The sequence below is a fragment of the Lotus japonicus genome, chromosome 4, assembly GCF_012489685.1.
Source record: "Lotus japonicus ecotype B-129 chromosome 4, LjGifu_v1.2".
Classification (NCBI taxonomy): Eukaryota; Viridiplantae; Streptophyta; class Magnoliopsida; order Fabales; family Fabaceae; genus Lotus; species Lotus japonicus.
In genome coordinates this window covers 11,347,937-11,367,464 of record NC_080044.1, presented here as the reverse complement: position 1 = coordinate 11,367,464, position 19,528 = coordinate 11,347,937, and the positions used below count along the sequence as shown (strand labels likewise).

Below are 19,528 nucleotides of genomic sequence, written 5' to 3'. Positions count from 1 at the left end.
GATGTTTCCAGAGTTTGATGGGAGATGGGCTTATGGATGGATCATCACAGTGGAGCAACACTGTGAGGCCAAAGGAGTATCCGAAGAGAAGAAATTCTCAGAGGCAGCGAAGGCGTTGACACATGATGCGCTGATTTGGTGGTACGACTGGAAAAGAAGAAATCAGAGGGCAACATGGATGGATTTTGTGATAGCATTACTAAGAAAATTCGAACCAGATTCTGATTCGTTCCTACCAGATCCCGTTCAAGATACAGGGGAGGAAGAAACTCAGAGGGATGAAGCCAGAACAGCCAAAGCCACCAACCTGAAATTGAGAAGAAATTGGTGTGAAGAATGGGTCCAGTTTCATAGCAGTGAAGATGAACGGCTCGAAAATGACGGAATTTCAGAGAACAAGAGAAGTGAGGCGATTCCGACGAAGATCATCGTAACTACGCCGGAGGAAGAAGCTGGAGCAAAAAGGAACCAGCAGCAACCACCACCTAAACCACCGGATCTGGTTTTAGTAGCAGGGGTTCACGTGGTGGGGAATCTGACCAAGGTTACGGAACGTCAAGATCGCGGTTCAGCTCCGGCAAGGTTGACCACCATGGCTAATCGGCGACCACCACCCAAGCCGCCGAACTGGGTTTCACAAGCAGTGGCTGAGGAGAAGCAAACAGATGCGACCTTGGAAGAGGTAGCATCAAAAGCGAAAAAGGATTGCGTTTTGGGAATCAAAACCCAGGAAAGGGTAAAACCGGAATTTTAACATTTGAGCTCCACTTTTGACCTAATGGGCTTGGCCCAACAGGTTAGTAGTTGTGTTGTAATACAAAAATTGTTTCAAAAACCTCAAAGTGCTCAGGGCAGAATAGAGTGTTATTTAAATAACTTGGGCCCAGTGTTTGACACAAGGTACCATGGCCCAACAGTAAGTATACAAAACAAGCCTTTCAGTAAAATAAATTCTGAAATTATATTGGCTCAAGTTGGGAACGATGCAGATGGAGAACAGGGGGCAGCTTACGTTCTTCACCCTAGAGCATCAATCATTCTCCCTTCTCCTATTTCTCCAGTGTATGTGAGTCAGCTAGAACTACCCAGGCCTGAATTGCATATGGATGGGGTGAGAGAAGTTATTCCAAGTAAAGACACTCCCAGGGGCAGAGAGAACATCGGAGTGAAGAGTAGAATTGATATTCAGACATTTGCTGGTACCCGTGTTTCATCTTCATTAGCAATTGCAAACATGCAGAAAATCCAACACTCACCCAAAACTTTTGATACCATGGTGGGGTCATGCCTATGGCAAGGAAAACCAAGCTATAGTTGTACTGAGTTACATAGACTGAGGGGGGGACTTGAACAGAATTGGAAGCATTGCCAAGTGATAGTCAATTATTGGGAGAATTTGAAGCTGCAACCTCATGAATTAGGGTCATTAGATAAGACATCTAATCAGAATTTAAATGCTGATGTTGGCTCTAAGGGAAGTTGTGTTTTCTCATTTGCCTTGAGCTTTACACATTGGGATCCTGGAGGTTGTTCTTACTTCTCAGCAACAATTGGGTCAACAAGTGTTGCCTCATGTTGGCTCATTGTCTCTACCGGATTAGAATTTGAATTTCAAAACCGGGGTTCACAAGTTACTGAGTTCAACAAAATAAGGGGAAGACAATAACATATTGCGCGGCATCAACCTTTTGGGAGTACTTTGAGTTCTTTTCACTTTTGTTTGCATGGAAGTAGGGGGCTGATTTTTCATGGTGACTCTACTACTGGTCGAGTTAAGGATTTGTGGGCTCATTATATGTTTGATAATGGTGAATACTGCCGCTTGCTTCTTGTATCATGGTTAGAAGAAAAGCTAGTACCTGAAATGTTGAGTACTATTCTGAAGGCACTAGATCAACTAAGTGCTCAAGCATATCAGCTGCAAAGACCACTGGAATTGCTGACTGGAAATTGGCTAAATTCTCTGTCACAACTTCATAAATCAAGGTTACTAGCTAAGGAACCCTATCAGGCATTCAATGTTGGTTCTCATGGGAATTTCAAGGAGATATTGAGCATGGGAATGGAGGAGTATGAGCTGAAGAAGACTTTGGCAACTCCACAGCAAAATCAACCTCTTTTGCTTATGTTTTTAGTAGAGAATGAACTGTCAATACAGACTGCACAAGCGATGACAGCAATTCTAGGCTCTCTGGTTGCATTACACGGACTGATTACATGGCAAAATCTGCTGGACCAAGATGATTTAGCGGTTGAGTCAAAGGGAAATTATGATCTCGCATATGCCCGAAGCTTGTCTGGTTTTACACATTGGAATTCAAGGGACTGTTCTGATTTTTCAGCAACAACTTGGCCCACATCTTTTCAACAATGAGATCCAGGTGGTGGATTCTATAGTCCATACCCATATTCTGCAGGGAAGTGGATCAAAGGGAGGCTGTTACAGGTCACTTTGGGGGCAGCAACATACATTCAAGAAGGATTTTCCACATCCATCCTTGAGGACAAGGATGTTTGGAGGGGGGAGTGATGATAGGAACCCAATTATTAGGAATAGGCCCAAAACTACTAGAGTCCATGAAAGTAAGAGGAAGAGGTGCAATGCACCAAATCTTTTCCCTTGAGAGGAGTAACCGCCTGCTGAGGTGGCATGAGTTGTGCAGGTAGAGAGAGAGAGAGAGATTGAAGATTATATAAGCATGTATTGTGTGAGAGAGAGAGGGTAGGCTTGATTTGGGATTAGGCTTGGGAGAGTAGAGGCACTCTCGAATTGCCTCAGTTTGCCTCAGTTTCTTATCTTTAATTTTCTACTGTTATTTGTAATTCCCTAAAACACTGCTTCTGGGTATTTTCCAGAGGATTCAGTGTTCATCTATCCTATTTTCACTCTCAGTCATTGTGCTATTTTCTGGTTCCTAACATCTTCTTTTACAGCAGTGCAAGACTCATATACTCAAAATCTTCTACATTTACATTGGTTTTTATTCTAGAATCCTTGGACTTTGACCACTTGTAGAGCCGTCTAACTTTACTCTTTGGGTAGCTTGGTCCAAAATGAAGCTTTCTTTGAAGCAAAAGGAGGTGACGGGATTCAGCATTAAAGCTGGAAATGGGATGGGATAGGGTCGCTCAAGCATCAATCATTACTTCTATTTTATTTTTTTGTCTTTTACATCTGGATTAAGTGTTATTAGATTTGTCCTATGATATTAGACAGGGAGAAATAAGTATGACCAAATTTTAATTTTGGGTTGATTTTTTTTTTTAGTTACAGGAGGAAAATTTAATTTTAATTTTGGGTTGATGATATATGGAATAGAAGGACGAAATCAATGGGATTTTGCATCATAAATTGACATTGAAAGAATTTTTTCTCGAAGGTATCCCCACAGCTGAAAGTCATGAGACTAATCTCTCGCTTCATGGTCAGCGCACCAAGCAATAGGGGGCTGACCAATAAGTTTTTTCATTCAAAAAAGTTGAAATTCGAACTCTTAACTAAGGATTTAAGTGTTTATCTAATACGTCAACCCAATTGTTTATATTTAAAGATCGGCTGATCCGATCGATTCAAACGGAAACCAAATATTATGATTCGACTGATTCAAATGGAAGGTGATGTGAGAGGCAAAAGGAAGAATAGAAGAGTAGATTAAGAATAACACAAGATGAGAAAGATGGAAAAGACCCGGATTAGCTTTTATATAAGAAGAAGGAAGAGACGAACATTGGTGAAAGTGATGTGAGAGGCAACTCGTGTGCAACTTACTATCTAATAATCTGGCAAATTAGGGTTTGATAATTTACTCCGGCCAGTAGCCAAAAACTCATTGTTCTAGCTGCATAATTTTAAAAAATAAATAAAAATTCCAGATTGATAAAATAAATTAAGATTGTATATATATATATATATTATTAAATAAATACGAAAAAAATGTTATAAAAAATTCTAAGTATATAAATAGCATTTGTACATTTAACTATAAATACTCAAACATGTAAAAATAGATAAGAAACATATAGACTTACTTAGTAGGTACTTTTGAAATCATGCAATGAATCTAGTAAAGTGTATTGCTGATTACTGGTTAGAGAGGCTCCTACGTGAAATTTTAAACATGACAAGACACACTTAAAATGAAAACAAAAAATCCAAATCCAAACCCAAACAACGAAACACGCTCACACACACGAAGGGGAAAACAAAACACAAAGGAGATTATCGAAGCTTCTCGGGTTGCACCATCCCGCGAGCGAGAGAGAGAGAGAGAGAAGAAGAATCGAAGGCGACGACGACGACGAACGTTGCATCCTGAGAACATGAGGGTTCTCTATCGCTTCCCTTCCGTATCCGTAAGTCGCTGCGATTTTGCTTTGTTTCTCTTTGAATCTCTCATTTTGATGTGTTTCATCGATCTATTAGTTTCGATTAACTCGCTTTTTCTTCGTTTTAACCTTCGAATTTCATGATTTTCGAACGATTTATCGAAGCCCTTTAGGTATGGGTTTCAATTTTGGGACCGGATTTCACCGTTTTCCCAATTTCTCGATTTTGTTTCTGCACATTCTCCCACATTTTGGGACCAAATTGAACCGGAAAAGTTTGTTTTTTTTAATCCTATTTGGGTGTGAATTTGGTACTGTTGATGTTTGTTGGGTTTTTGTGGTTGTGCAAATCGATTTTGATTTGTGAAGCGGATTAGGGTTCACTCTGAAACTGTCTGGAATGTGGGAATTTAATCGAATGTGGCATTCTCGAGAGTTCGAGAGAGAGAGTATGTGTAGTGAGAAATAGGTTGGGGAGAGTTCTCTTTCTCTTCCATGATGCTAGGTTTGTATTTTTTGGATGTTATTTCTTTTACTCTAGGTATGCCTTAACTTGCATGTTTTGCTTCCTCTCTTTGTAGATTTATATTATCGATGCGGTTTGTTATTTCATGTACTGTACTACTGCCATGAGAAACCTTGAAATGTGACATTCTATCATATGATTGTACAAGACTGATAGAAGATAATATATATAAGTGACGTTACCGAAAGTTGCTCTAGCGTTTTTACTCAAAAGAAGCGTTGTTTTGTCTCTTACCGTATTTTCATAATCAGTTCATTTAAATTGTACTTCCATTTTTCAACCCATTCTTCAAATTGAGAAAGCTTTGGTTCGAGATTCTAATAAAAGCTGCTGGACTCTGCTCCATTTTTGTGAGTGACAAGCCTCGGTTCTGAATGTTAATGCACAAGCTAAGATGTAATTTGGAACACCATTTGTGTTGAAGTATTTATTTTTGAATTACTTTTGTTCTTTGTTTCTTTGTGTCTGCTGATTATTTGTAATAACTTACTATTGATGAAGCTGCATAGACTAGATTAGCTCGTAAGATTGAAATGTTACTGTATCAAAGGGCTCATATTCTGGATTTATAGCCACAGACTTAATTATAAAGGACAAGGTTAAAATTGAAACCACTTAAGAGTTTCTGATAGTTTTGCATTTTCTGCTTTTGATGACACCAAAAAGCATTTGTAATGAATTACAATTTCTTCATTTCTGTTATATTATTCAAAATTCCAAATACATGATACTGATATTTTTATACATCTTCCAGAATATTTCTGCTACATGATGTTGAAGAAGTGATACAGAACGTATAACAAGTGATACAGAACTTATTCAGTGCACAGAGAACTGGTCATATGGCAGCACTTGTGGCTGGAGAGTTGTCACATCATGGAGTATCCGATGACAAGCAAGAGGAAGCATTGGGTCGCTGGTATATGTCTAGAAAAGAAATTGAGGAACATTCCCCATCAAGAAAAGATGGAATTGACTTGAAGAAAGAGACATATCTGCGCAAGTCATACTGCACATTCTTACAGGATTTGGGCATGAGACTTAAAGTGTGAGTTTTCTGCAAATGATATTAATATACATTATGTTATGCTGTTTTGGAGTCGCTTCTTATTATGTGTTTGAGTTTGCTTTGAGGGATTATGTTTCATCCTACCGTTTTTTACATTCTCCCTGTCACTCTTTCAAACCCTTATTTCCTCTCTAATTTCTCAACAAGAATATTTTATGTGAAACATTTCCTAAATAACACAAGGTATCTGAATGACTGAATGACACACCCACCAATGCAATCTTAAAGCTCTATGAGCATATGCATATTTGTTTTGCAATTTGGTTGCCTTTATCCTTTTTAAGTTCTGAGGTATCTTGTATATTTGTAGTCTTTGTAAGATAGACAACAATTTCCTTTTAAATGCACTTGGGTTTTTTCAATAAGCCTTAAATATGTACATCCTGGCATTGAAATTTCGTTGTAGGTTTTCATATTGTGACTTGTCCCCTGCAGGCCTCAGGTAACTATAGCAACAGCCATAATATTTTGTCATCGGTTCTTTCTTCGACAATCTCATGCAAAGAACGACCGAAGGGTGGGTTGTTGCGCTTTTTCATTAGATATTATGTAGGCATTTTACCTCCAGATCTTTAGTAAGTTACATTTACTTGTGTTATGTTTGTGTGATTTCCTTCGTGGATAGCTGGTATATTGTAAGTGTAACAGAAAATTTATCATAATACTATCTAGATGTAAGTTTGTTTTATGCAGAATTTGTTTCTTAATCTAATTTTCGATGCTTGTCGTGCCTGGTTTGCATATACTTGGTGGGTTGTTTTTGTATTTTTTTCCAGTTGTTTAGCTCCGTGTTTTTACCATGATTAAGCTAGCAAGCTTTTAGAGTTGAGTTAGGCGCAATCCAAATTTTAGGACAACATTTGGAGGTTGGTGGTTTGAGCATATTTTTTTATCCTACATTTGTATTCAAATTCGAACTTCTACTTGAAGTTTCTGTTCATTGAACTGTCTAAAATCAAAATCTTCAACAATTGTGCTTTATTATCTTGGTCCCCTAATTATTTGATGCCAGGAGATCATACTTATGTTCCAACTTTATGTCAAGATAATGTGATAGGTGTAAAAACAGTATTAACTTGAAGATTACTGAAAAGAAAAATCTTATAATTCTATTGATGAACATCTTTTGCAGACCATTGCTACAGTCTGTATGTTCCTCGCTGGGAAGGTTGAAGAGACTCCTCGTCCATTAAAGGATGTCATTCTTATTTCTTATGAGATCATTCACAAGAAGGATCCTACAGCTGCGCAGAGGATAAAACAGAAGGTGTTCTATTAGTGATGGTGCCTTGACCAGTTCATTCTTATACATCAGCATTCTGACTTCTGGATTTATCTGAAATCTTATTGTTGCTGGTTAAATCTCCAGCAATTCTTTCTTGTTCTGTCTTTCTCCGATTCTTGTCTGAAAGTAGTTTTCAAGACTGGGCCTAACTTCTAGTTGCCAGTTTGTAGCCAACAGATAATCTATCTAGGTTAAATGTATGCTCAAATATGGTAGATGGGGTATTGAAATCCTATAAAATGTTTATCTGGCTTGTAAGTTATGAAAATTCTTCAAAAGTTTTTTTTTCTTTTTAGTTACTGAAATAAAACTGTCTGCATGGAATTTTATCATTTAGCAAACTTCTGAAAATTCTTCAAAAGTTTCCCTTCTCTTTATATTTTGGTTCTCCTTTTCCATAACCCTTGATATATTTATATTTGTCCAATAGAATTAATAAATGATGCAGGAAGTGTATGAGCAGCAGAAGGAATTGATTTTACTTGGAGAGAGGGTTGTACTTGCCACTTTAGGGTTTGACCTGAATGTTCAACATCCATATAAACCCCTTGTAGAGGCTATAAAGAAGTTCAGTGTTGCAAAGAATGCCCTTGCACAAGTTGCATGGAACTTTGTTAATGATGGGTAGGATTAAGTTTCCGTTTGTTCTATTTAACATATTTGAATTGATTTTAGTAATATTTTGTTCACACACTGGAAACTGACTTTCAGACTGAGGACATCGCTCTGCCTGCAATTTAAGCCACATCATATTGCGGCAGGTGCCATTTTCCTTGCTGCTAAGTTCCTTAGAGTGAAGCTTCCATTAGATGGTGAGAAGGTTTGGTGGCAAGAGTTCGATGTCACCCCACGCCAATTGGAAGGTTGGTATCATCCCCTCATTTCATTTGCATGCTTTCCTATTGGATAAACCTCTTTGAACCTTGCCATAATGCATTATTATAATTTCTGCCATAGTGCCGCCATTCTCGTGGATGGTTTTTGCCCTTTTCCTTGTCAAGTTCAGCAATATCATTCGATAACAAACCCATTTTTGTGCCATTAGTAGTTTTCTTTTAAATGGTTGGCTGCCCTTTTGTCTCTATACGTGTATCCCCGAGTCCTTATGGTTGTTTTCTCTTGCAGAAGTTAGCAATCAAATGTTGGAACTCTACGAGCAGAATAGAATTCCACAATCACAAGGAAGTGAAATGGAGGGAAGTGCTGGTGGGGGAACAAGAGCTGCTATAAAGGCTCCTGCAGCAAATGAGGAACAGGCCTCAAAACAGGTTTCATCTCATCCAACCCCCCCGCACTCTGTTGACAATGATGCGGTACCATCAAGAGGAACTGAAAACCAGAGCAATGATGGGAGTACAGAAATGGGCAGTGACATTACTGATCACAAGATGGACTCGGAGATCAGGGAGTCTCAGAACTCAGAACAGTTACCTCAGAAAGATAAGAGAGAAGCGGAAAATGGTTCTAGATCTGGGGCTGAACGAATAGTTCCGGGAAGCCAGGATAAAATGGTTGGGACAAAGGAGGCTGTAGAAGTAGGAGGGAGGGACGATAGCTGCGATGTTGGTCGAAATCTAGAGCTTCGGGAAGGTCCACTTAATCACTCACCAAAAGAAGCTATCAAGATGATTGATAAAGACAAGGTGAAGGCTGCCTTAGAAAAAAGGAGAAGGGAACGGGCTGAAATGACAATTAAGAGAGATGTAATAGATGAGGATGATCTCATTGAGCAGGAGCTAGAAGATGGAGTTGAATTAGCAGTTGAGAACGAGAAAAATAAGCGAGAGAGAAAACAGAACTGGTCCAAGCCTGATGATGAAGATCATGGTAAAGACCATGAGGGAACTACAGATGATAGACACGTGAGCGTGAAAGGGCAATTAAAGAAAGACATGGATGGAGAAAATGCAGAAGAAGGGGAGATGATAGATGACGCTTCATCCTTTTTGAACCGCAAGAGAAAGATAGAGAGCCCTCCTTCTAGGGAACCAGAGATGAAAAAGCGGCTTGGTTCTAGTTATCAGAATGATCATGCTGAAGAAGGAAACGGGGAGGCCAGAGTTGGTTATGCAGATGGCGACGCATAAGAAATGAAGAGGAAATCCTTAGGTGAATATTCTACCGTCCTTCATTTTCTTACCTTTATGAGGAAAATCATTGTTGAGATGAATATTCTGCCGTCCTTCATTTTCTTATTGTTATTTGGCTGCTAATGACTCATTATTCTGGATGCTCTTGTTTGCTATACATTCCTTATTATGGAACGGGATGCCTCAATTTTGGTACTGCCATTAAAAATGTTATCCTTTTCTTTATTTTTGGATAACTATAAAAAAGTTTAACATTATGAATATGTCCAACCTGAATTTTGTTGCTCAAAGATTCTGCAAGGCCATATCTGAGATCTGAAATTGTGAAGATGTGAATTTTTAATCACTGATTCTAGTCGTCTCGTGCAAAGGCCAAGCTATCCATTTAATGTTCTAAGCCTGAGGCCTTGTTTGACATGCCAAATAATGCATGATCAATTGTTTGGTGCGGACATGTTTACAGTTGGATTGAAATGGATCACGCGTTGGACGGGTAACTAAAAATGGGTAAAAATGGTTAGTTACTGTCATGTTCAGTTTCATAAACCCTTTGTGCTTTGCCATTGCCCTGGAAGCAATTATGTTGCCTTTCTGGTTCGTTGTCAGTTTTGATCTTATGCCTCGACCCTTATCCTCATCACACTCTCTTGCTATCTTTTGCTTAGTCCCCCCTCTGAATCAAAACTTACTTGGCAATCTTTTTTCCTATGGCGGACCTCCTAGGCTAGAAAAAACATAAAGAGAAATTAGGCACCTTCCATCAATGGGACAGGGATATGCAAACCAGCTTGAAGGTGCTCTGAGTTGACAAGAAGGCGGTGGATACCGATGAACCTATGGCAAGGTTTAGTGGGACTAAACGCGTCATACACTGGTGTTGGTGGTGTCATTGATGGAGGTGATAAGGTGGCTTGACGTGATGAATTATTTAATTAAAACACGTTCATTAAGTCCTCTAAAGTTACTCTTAAAACCGTGGTTTTACTATGTTACAAGTTCATCTGATTCCAAACTTACATGTCCTCAAACTAAAATTTCAGTAACGGTTTTAGAAAAGAAAGTTAAGTTGTTATTATAAAAACCTATTCAACTACTTATATTAAATAACAACATTCATAGACTTAAAATTGACTTGAGCTTTGCATTTGACAAATTTAAAAAATCAAAATAAAAAACAAAATAATATTTATTAATAAATAATTTAGATAAAATACTTTTAAAATAAAAAAATTTCTATCAATATATATCTATCTATATTGTACTTGGGGCTCTTATTTCCCAAAGTAGTTATTTATATTTATATATATATATATATATTTGGTTTTTCCAAAAAAAAATATCTATCTATCTATATTAGTAAAGCTCACTTGAGCTAAGTATTAAGTACAAATACACGTGAGAACCTACATACATTAGTAAAAAAATTGGTGTTTAAATGAGATAGCTTAGTGAGTGAATGAACGGGTAGTAGAAACTTATGCACTAATGATTTCAGTTTTAAACTTAATAAATATCAAATGTAATATCAAATGTATAAGCAAAAGAGTAACATCCATGCCAAAAGTGTAACAGACCACAAAGTTATATCTGCAAATGGTTTTAGCGCAGTACCTTAAATCAAAATCAAATTTAATGTTAATTTTAAACTAATATCAATTTAGTCCAAGAAAAAAAAATTATTAACAATAAAGCATACTTCCGCCAAAATTAATCTTGATATGCAATGGTCTTAGTTTGCTGTCCAATTTTCTACACGAATATATGCCTATTTTTCTTAAACTCACAAACTCTTAGAATTCCTTAACATAGTAATTTCGAAGAAAAACTAACATTAAATTAAAAATAGTAGCATGATGGCAATACCAGTGTTAAAAACTGAATAAAATTGTTAATGTCAGGAGGCTATTCAACTATCTACATTAAATAAATAAAAAAATGAAATGTATTATATTGAACCATGCATCTATTATATCTCTATATAAACAAACCAGTGAAATCACTCACAAACTCAAATTATTCATATTTCTTAGACTTCAGCTGCTGGTGAGAAAAAAAATGACAATTGTCTCTAACTACTTCAACAAGTATGTCATTTTTAATTATTTTAGTTAATTTCAAAATTGCTTTTTTAAATTACTCATTCTTATTTTTTTATTGCAGGAGAAAGATCATCAACAACAACAAGAAACACACATTACTTAGTGATATATCCCCGTTGCAGATGATTGGAAAATAAAACTGTGAGTTTCACATATATGGTAATTTACTAAACAATCCTTCTCATTCAATTGAAATCATACAAATATATCATCATTTCTATATTTATATGACACAAATCAGTAACAAAGTGTGAGCCACATAAATTTATATACTGCACTAGAAAGATAAGTGTAAAATGTAGTACCCACTATATTCTTGATAAGAAATATGAATCTTTCACTCCTCAATATTGTCATATTATGGAAAAAAATAGCAACTTAATCATTCAAAGGGAACAAATGACGTCCATCCTGCAGTTAGATAGAATCTATTTTTATGTTCGTGAAAGTGATTTTAAAAGAACTTCTATGCCACCAGCAATGGTGAACAACCACATCAATCTTGATAAAAAAATTTAGCACAACTGATAACATCATTGCAACGACTAAATCAATATTAGAAAAAAAAATAGTAGACTACCACGTTCATTTCAATACTAATCTAATTAAGTAATTAAATTTCTTTTATATAAAAAAAAAAACTACTCTCATTTCAATCTCAATAGAAATCTACCTATTTTTTCTTCCGATGAAGCAAAAAAAAAAAAGAAATCTACCTGTTTGATCTTTTTTACCCTTATTAGAGAAAGAAAGTGTGAGAATATCATAACTCAATTATATTTAATTATACATATATTCTAAATATTCTTCTAAATAATAACTTTCTTACCTTTCTGCAAATTTAAATATTACAATTAAAAAATACAAATTAAAAACGAACTCGTGCAACGCACGGGTTTAATTTCTAGTTTACTGTATTACAATCCAAATTTGATTTAATGCTTTCTTTGTTATTTATTTCTGAACACTAATTAGATGTTCATAAGTCACATGGATTGTTATTTTGACACTGTACGTGGGATAAGCTTGGCTGTAGCCGAGTGTAGAGTCGCTTGTGTACACCCTGCTAGCACCTCTAATCATAATGCATTATCATTTTTTTTTCCAGCTTCAATCATAATCTTGTGCAACCCAAAATCAAATTTCAGGGGTGTCATGAGACATCCAATATTTACTTTTGGTATGCGTGTGTCGGTTTGTAGCCCATTATAGAGTGCTTCTGTTTTTTAATGCTTAAAGTGGCCCTTCACTATTGTGAAATAAATTTAAAGATGGACCTCATAAAGGAGGAAAAAGATAAAGAAAACCAAAGAGAGAGCACTATAGAACAAAGCGACATTAAAATACTTAAAATGATTGTATAGCAATATCCCAACATTACAAAGAAGCAGCAATACTTGTAAAAAACTAAGTAAATGCCAACAGGTGCATCTTCCTGGTAAACTGCCAAAGATCCAGTAATTGGAAGAGCTACTACAAGCAACCTTTCTCAAAGAAGAGTCCACCATCCAACGATATATATGAAGCGTACCCTTCATTGTCAAGTGACACATACAATATATATTTACACTATAACTAGTTAACAAGCAATCAATTTTCCAAAACCAAATTATAACATATTTAGATTAGCTTCCTTCATCGGTATCAATTCCGAAATGCCCTAACCTACTCAGAAATTTCTACACATAGTAGATTCTGTCATCAGAATCAATTGTAGAATGATTTCTAAAATGCAATTAACCAAGCAAGCGGGCGAAGATCATCTGCCACAGCTCTTTCTCTAACCATCTCAGGCCGCAGCCTCAGCCACCATAGCTTCTAGATTTCTAGTTCTACTTTACTAAAGTGAAAGTATAGAAAGACATTACTTTAGAAAATAATGTCTCCCCTGTTTTGCTTTGTATCTTTTAATATTGACTAAATAGTACTAGTATAGTTATAGTAGTAATAAGTAATAATTATTATGAGTAGCATTGCTCCATTACCACATGGAATCCCCACCATATCCAGCATGGTCCACCATCATGTCCATGTCAAAAACATGTTTGGCTTGAGATTCAAGGATCTTGGATGATGGAGGGACACTAGTGTAGGTGGGGCTAGTTGGGCCATGACATGGGTTCCAGAGAGATGATGCAGTACTCTGGCGCACCCTGAGGTGCACAGCTTCAGCCTGAGCTACTGCCAATTGGGTCTGAAGCAGATCAATCTGTTGCTGAAGAGATGAAATGGCACCTACACAGCCATACACAGGGTCCCTCACTCTTGCATTTGCCTCATACACCATGCTGCTCACAGCATCCCCTCTCTGATGCTCTGGTAAGTCCTGCAAACAAACAGGCCAAGTAATTAGCAAACCAAGACATTTGGGATGGTTAGGAATATCCTGCATTAACACATAAGTTGGGTTATCTAACTAAGATTTATTCGTTCATATATTTCATCAAGATCTAATACAAGAAGATATAATTGAAAATCTGAACTTAATTGAACAGCATCGATCTAGAAATTTCTTGACTGTATGGAATTTATGATAATTTGGTGCCCAAGTTTGGATAGTTTTTTAATAATCCTAATTTGTACCCCTACATAGTATCTCTCTTTTCATTTGCCTCATTTTTCTCTTTATATCTTAAATTATCCTTTTTTAAATCATATCTTCTTTAATTAATCACAATTTTCACTTATCTATATATCCTTTCAATTTTTTATGTATATACTTCAACTTTTTTCCATTTTTTTAGTAAGAAAAAGAAAAATGATCTTTCAATAGTTATAAGTCTTTTACATAATAATTTCTTGCGTAAGTTAAAACTGTTTCATATCTTAACCTTATCTTGCTCATAAAGGCTCTTGCGTGAAATAAGAAGCAAATACATTTGTCAGTTGAAAAACTCTGATAAGTTAATTCAAACCAGGTATGATATCATATTTTATTCGAAGGGAGGGAAATATAATATGTTGAATTTGATTGTGAAATAAGCAATTTTATCCTGTACTTGATAGAAACTTTGACATCACACAGACAGCTTCACATGGTGTAGAAGCTGAATGTTACTTCAATCATTGTTTATTTTATACGAGTAGAAAGTGGATGTGCACTGCAGTGACCTATTCTTCCATGTGGTTTCTGCTCCCATTGGATCACCCATACATGATGAAGAAATGAATAGGAATTAATTTTTCATTGGTCTAATAATATTTAAAATGAGTAAATTAAAAATTATATCCACTTTTTCACTTACCATTTACAAATAGTATTATTAATGAAATTAGAAAATTATTTTCATAATCCAAAAAGAAAATGTAATGGTAAGCATCAACTTTTTCAAAGAAGTTACTTTTCCTTATTTGTCTTATTCTCTTTTTATAGTTTACAAGACCACATGGCAGACCAAAAGATGAGACTGGCCAAATATTGGAATATGAAGAAATAGAAAAGTAGACAATGAGGTTTGAACGCGCCGAACGTCTAAACTTCTCCACATTCCTAACTAATTTTTCACGGGTTAGTCTGAAAAAGCCATGTTAGGAAGGGGCTATATCAACCAATAAGATTGTTTATAGAAATATATAAATACTAAGATTATGTTAATTTTAGTGGAAGGCTGAAATTAATCCCGCCTCTTTGTTTTGATTCTATGTCTAGATTCTCTATCAAATGTCAGACACATGAGCCGTCCAATCAAATTATTATGTTTAAATTTGAATATACAGTGAGGTTAAAATCACAAATAATTTCATGTTAATGGCTAATTGCTATTTAAGCAAAAAGTGCTCAAGAATGTGTATTACTCATTGAAATGTGTTATTTTATATTTTTATAATTGTTTTCTTCATGACTTAAGGATTAGACTCAATAACCAGCACACAACCTAGTATTAGTGTTAGAGTGAAGTTGCCTTAACCATGTTTACCTTGTATGATTAAGGGTGCCTCTTGGGCCTTAGCTGTTTAGGTATTTATTGTCTCTAGAGTGATTTAGTAGATTCTAAAATGGCTTAATTGTTAATGACTATGGGGTTACATACAACTATTTAATCAGGGGTTACATGATGAGCTCACGTTTAATGCACATGTTTATTAAGCCCTTAAGTATACCCCACAACTAGATTTCGTTACTGTGGGAGATAGCCCGGTTATGGGAGTTGGGTTTGGCACCCCACCTATGGGGCTTGGCACCCCACTTTATCAAATACGGAATTTAAAATTCCGTATTCTCCCTATTGAATACGGAACTTAAAATTCCGTACTGTATTTAAGCATGCGTGTCATATTTTCAACCACTCATTATATACTAAAACAGATACGGAATTTTATTTTCCGTATTGATACGGAACTTTAAATTCCGTATTTAATAAAGTGGGGTGCAAAGCCTAAGGGGTGGGGCACCAAACTCAATTCCCCCGGTTATTGGGGCTACCTTAAGCTGTAGCTCGGTAAGCACAATACTTTAAACTCTTGTTATGGCTTCCTAAATATACACTTGTTCTTGTTAATGAATTTTAAAATGTAGGGTATACATATATGTGTATTTAATTTATAGAAAAAAATGGAAAAAGTAACCACTAATTAAACAAATACATATGGGCATTTGGTGTTTTTTTCTCTGATTTACCAATCAAATTGTTCTGTGATTATAACAATTATAGCTTTGTCCTAATTTAATTGAGAAATTGAGAATGAAGCACCAAATGAAGACAATCCCTTGTTAAAGGGGGCAAACAAGACAAGAAAGAGGTAGTATCACTAGAAAGAAAAACAAGGCAGAGTGGGAGTGAACCTGAAGCATCTTGTTGACATTGCTGGCACCAAATACTTTGTGCACATTAGCAAACTTCTGGGGCTCATCTGCAGGGAAATAGGGAGCAAAAACACAATCCTGAGCACACCTTCTACGGAGGAGCTTGCATGCAGCACAGGGAGAGGGCACACCCTGCTTCGTCCTACCACTCTCTTTCATCTTTCAACCTTTCAATTGTGTTTCCCTCCAAATTATCAACGTCTAATCTAATTGGAATGAGATGAAGAGGGATTTATAGGCAAGAAAGAAGAAAAAAGTGAAGAAAAGTCAGAGCAAGAGAGAGAAAAAGCAGAGAGGGCGTGTGGGAAATGCAAGGATATGTAGGGACTAGAGAAGGGGAGAGTAGTGTGTATTATATAATTAAAGGAAAGTGGAGAAGAAGCGTAGGGCACATACAACAAGTACTCCATGTAGATTTATGTGTGGGACTCAACTACTAAACCTATAAACAAACGAACAACTTTCTTCAGATATTGATCCAAAAATGAAATATCCTTGATGTGACACCGGGACCCAACCATGATCTAGTCTTCTCTTTTTATTTTGTATATCGCCTCTAAACGTGTGTTATACATTTTAAGAAATTAAAATGTTAATGGTGTGTTTGGCTAATGGAAAGTAAAAGGCAAAAGAAAGAAAGGTAAAAGAAAAGGAAAAAAAGGAAAAAAGAAGACAAGTAATATGATTTTTAATTTATTTAATAGGAAAGGATAAGTAAAGAAAGTTGAGACTTATTTTGATTGACTCGAACTGATCGGCTAGTTCAATGTCATTCAAGTTGGTCGATCAGAATTGATCAAGTGCAAAAATATAATCAAGTCACTGATCAGAACATGACTTCCATTCTTCAAACCAACAGTTCAACCACAAAAGCTAAGTTGATAAACTGTTATGTCATGTTGGTTAACGTTCTAACTACCTATACTAAGAAACTTACAAAGCATATGGGTAAAAAGATCGTTCGGAATCTGAAGGAGAGTATGACAGAGAAAGACTAAGCTTGAATCGTGAACAAATTTGAGGAGTAAGTTCAAATACGAATGATCTTCAGCTGAGAAACTTTTTGGATCAATGGCAAAGTCGGCAAAGTCCATGTCATTGTGCTCGGAACTCCAGCCCCATGAAAAATATACCTACCACGTTTCTCTCGGTCTAAAGGGGGGGGGGGGGGCTAAGGGAATACACTGGGAGAAAGTGTGATAAGGATATATTATTCATTGCTCCATTTGTCATAGGGAATTTGGACAAAATCCTCTTGTTTTTCTGACTTTTGAAGTGAATAAACCCTCCTTTTCCATTAACCTACCGATTGAGTTGGAAGAAGTAGAAAAACAGAGAGGGACTAATAGGAATTCCGAGGAAGTCACTGAGGACTTGGAATCCCCTCACTATCCAAAGGCGTGAGAGGATGTGAACCTTGAAATTGGTAAACATAGTCTCTAGCTTCAACTCCGAGAAGACCAGATGTAGAAACCGTCACGGGATTCGAGCACGCCTGAGTGTCTCTGTCAGGGATACGAATGGAGTAGAGACATGGTTTGCCAGAGCACTTACCAATCGAAAGATCATCGACGTCCTCTAATGAGTTATAATGACAACCGGTGGATCAAATTTCCTTGCCTACGTACCCATCGCACTTCTCCGAGGTTGGAGGTAAATAGCTTGTCACAGTGTGCCAATTGAGGAAAATAAACTCCAATAAGGATTATAGTTAGTCAGAGCTTTCCTTGAGGGATTATAAATAGAGTATGAGATGTTCAAGCTATAGTTAGACACTTAATTAAGACTTAAGAGTTTCTAGTGGAAGAATTCGCATTGTAACGCCCCGATTTCTCGAGTGTCACACAGTAACCAAATAACGTAATTTTCATAAAGAATTTTCGTCGATTCAATTATTAATCTTTGATTAATGACAAAGGTCCATTAATTGCGAAACTCTTGAAACTTTACGGATAAATTTGCGAAATAACCAAATCATGCATTTCTGAATAAAATAACATTTAAAATAAAATCGAAGAATAAATCCAAAAATACAAAACCGAATCCGATTGCAAAGCCTAAAACCAAGTTCATAAGTGATCTCAAAAACAGAAATAAATAATAATCCAACAGATAAAGTAAATTAAAATTCGATACAGCTCTCATAGAAAAACCCCAACATAGAAAAGTCTCGACTCTAATCCTCGTCGTCACTAGAGATGTATATGACCTCCGAGTCCTTGGCAACTGGACTCTTCATTGGATAAGCTGGTTCACCTTCAGATCCTGAAAGCTAGCCACATTGCCTCTTCCTAGGCGGTCGTTCTTCAGTGGCATCCGGAACAGGCTCCAATGCGGGCATGTCTCCATATTCATCAACAGGGCTAGCTTGCTTCGGCTCCGGTGGAGAAGACTCCACTGCATCCTTTTCCCCCATCAGCGGTGATTCAGCTGTAGTCTCTTCTGAAGGATCCTCCTCGACCTCCCATGATTCGAGCGGCTTCTCCTCTTTGGTCTGACAAAACCTAGCGGGAAGGTGAGGCAACATGACCACCCCATCCCCAAGGATCTGTCTCTCTACGACTCTTCCATGTATGTCCCTTCCTACGAGTTCTGCATCACCGGCGTAGGTTCTCCGGACTCCAGACGCGTCGGTCACCCAGAGCCGGTCATCCTCAGGCTCACTCAACACCATCTCCCAGATCACGATAGCTTCCACTGTCTTGGTGGTCACCATCTACCCCCCCCCCCCAAATAAGACACATAACAAACAAGCAGGGTCAGGTCGACAGCAAAAACAAATAATAATCAGTAATCAACACTTATAAAATTTAATGTCTCTTATGAGATTTCATCAATAGTTAGTCGGTTAGGCTAACGGATCCTCACTTCACACAACCCACCAAAACACCTTGGCCAATCTCGAACATCCGCAGATGCACAATCACAAGGGGACCAACACAATCGACCCAAGTCACGTGGAGACCAACACAGTCAATCCACAAATCTCAGGGAGACCAACACAGTCAATCCCTATCCCATGACTCAATCATGGTTATCATGTGGAGACCAACACAGTCAATCCACAAGTCTCCCTCGCATGCAAGCACATCGTTCTCATAGACCATAGTCTACACCGACCTATGTCCGTTAAATTAAGTTTACTTGCAAGCGAGTTAAATCTCATTAAGTCTCATTCTCTTGGTTTTTATGGCTCTAAAGTCAATCCTAGAGTCTTGAAAAACATACTACAAAGGTAACATCAACAGTCACAATATACAAGGGGATTACGGCTAGGTGAGCGACCCTTGGTTCACAATCATTAGCATAAGCATCATCCATCTCACATA

The 19,528-nt window shown here is 37.0% G+C and overlaps 2 protein-coding genes across 2 annotated transcripts; one reads left to right on the top strand and one right to left on the bottom strand.

Annotated features, from left to right (window-relative positions):
- Positions 1-4,140: 4,140 nt before the first annotated feature.
- Positions 4,141-9,559, top strand: LOC130709962 (cyclin-T1-3-like). Its single transcript, XM_057559104.1, has 7 exons — positions 4,141-4,353; positions 5,607-5,900; positions 6,357-6,438; positions 7,054-7,188; positions 7,655-7,830; positions 7,918-8,069; positions 8,332-9,559. Exons 2-7 carry the CDS (start codon positions 5,695-5,697, stop codon positions 9,291-9,293), a joined length of 1,713 nt encoding a protein of 570 aa, XP_057415087.1. The 5' UTR covers positions 4,141-4,353; positions 5,607-5,694; the 3' UTR covers positions 9,294-9,559.
- Positions 9,560-12,718: 3,159 nt separating this feature from the next.
- Positions 12,719-16,575, bottom strand: LOC130709963 (LOB domain-containing protein 4-like). The gene is made up of 2 exons (XM_057559105.1): positions 16,179-16,575; positions 12,719-13,721 (listed from the first exon to the last, which is right to left on the bottom strand). Exons 1-2 carry the CDS (start codon positions 16,356-16,358, stop codon positions 13,377-13,379), a joined length of 525 nt encoding a protein of 174 aa, XP_057415088.1. The 5' UTR covers positions 16,359-16,575; the 3' UTR covers positions 12,719-13,376.
- Positions 16,576-19,528: the final 2,953 nt, after the last annotated feature.

Coding starts and splice junctions, on each gene's coding strand:
- LOC130709962 (XM_057559104.1), top strand. CDS start 5,695: ATGGCAGCACTTGTGGCTGGAGAGTTGTCACATCATGGAGTATCCGAT. Junction 6,439..7,053: donor ATGCAAAGAACGACCGAAGG/GTGGGTTGTTGC, acceptor CATCTTTTGCAG/ACCATTGCTACAGTCTGTAT. Junction 8,070..8,331: donor CACCCCACGCCAATTGGAAG/GTTGGTATCATC, acceptor TTTCTCTTGCAG/AAGTTAGCAATCAAATGTTG.
- LOC130709963 (XM_057559105.1), bottom strand. CDS start 16,358: ATGAAAGAGAGTGGTAGGACGAAGCAGGGTGTGCCCTCTCCCTGTGCT. Junction 13,722..16,178: donor ATGTCAACAAGATGCTTCAG/GTTCACTCCCAC, acceptor GTTTGTTTGCAG/GACTTACCAGAGCATCAGAG.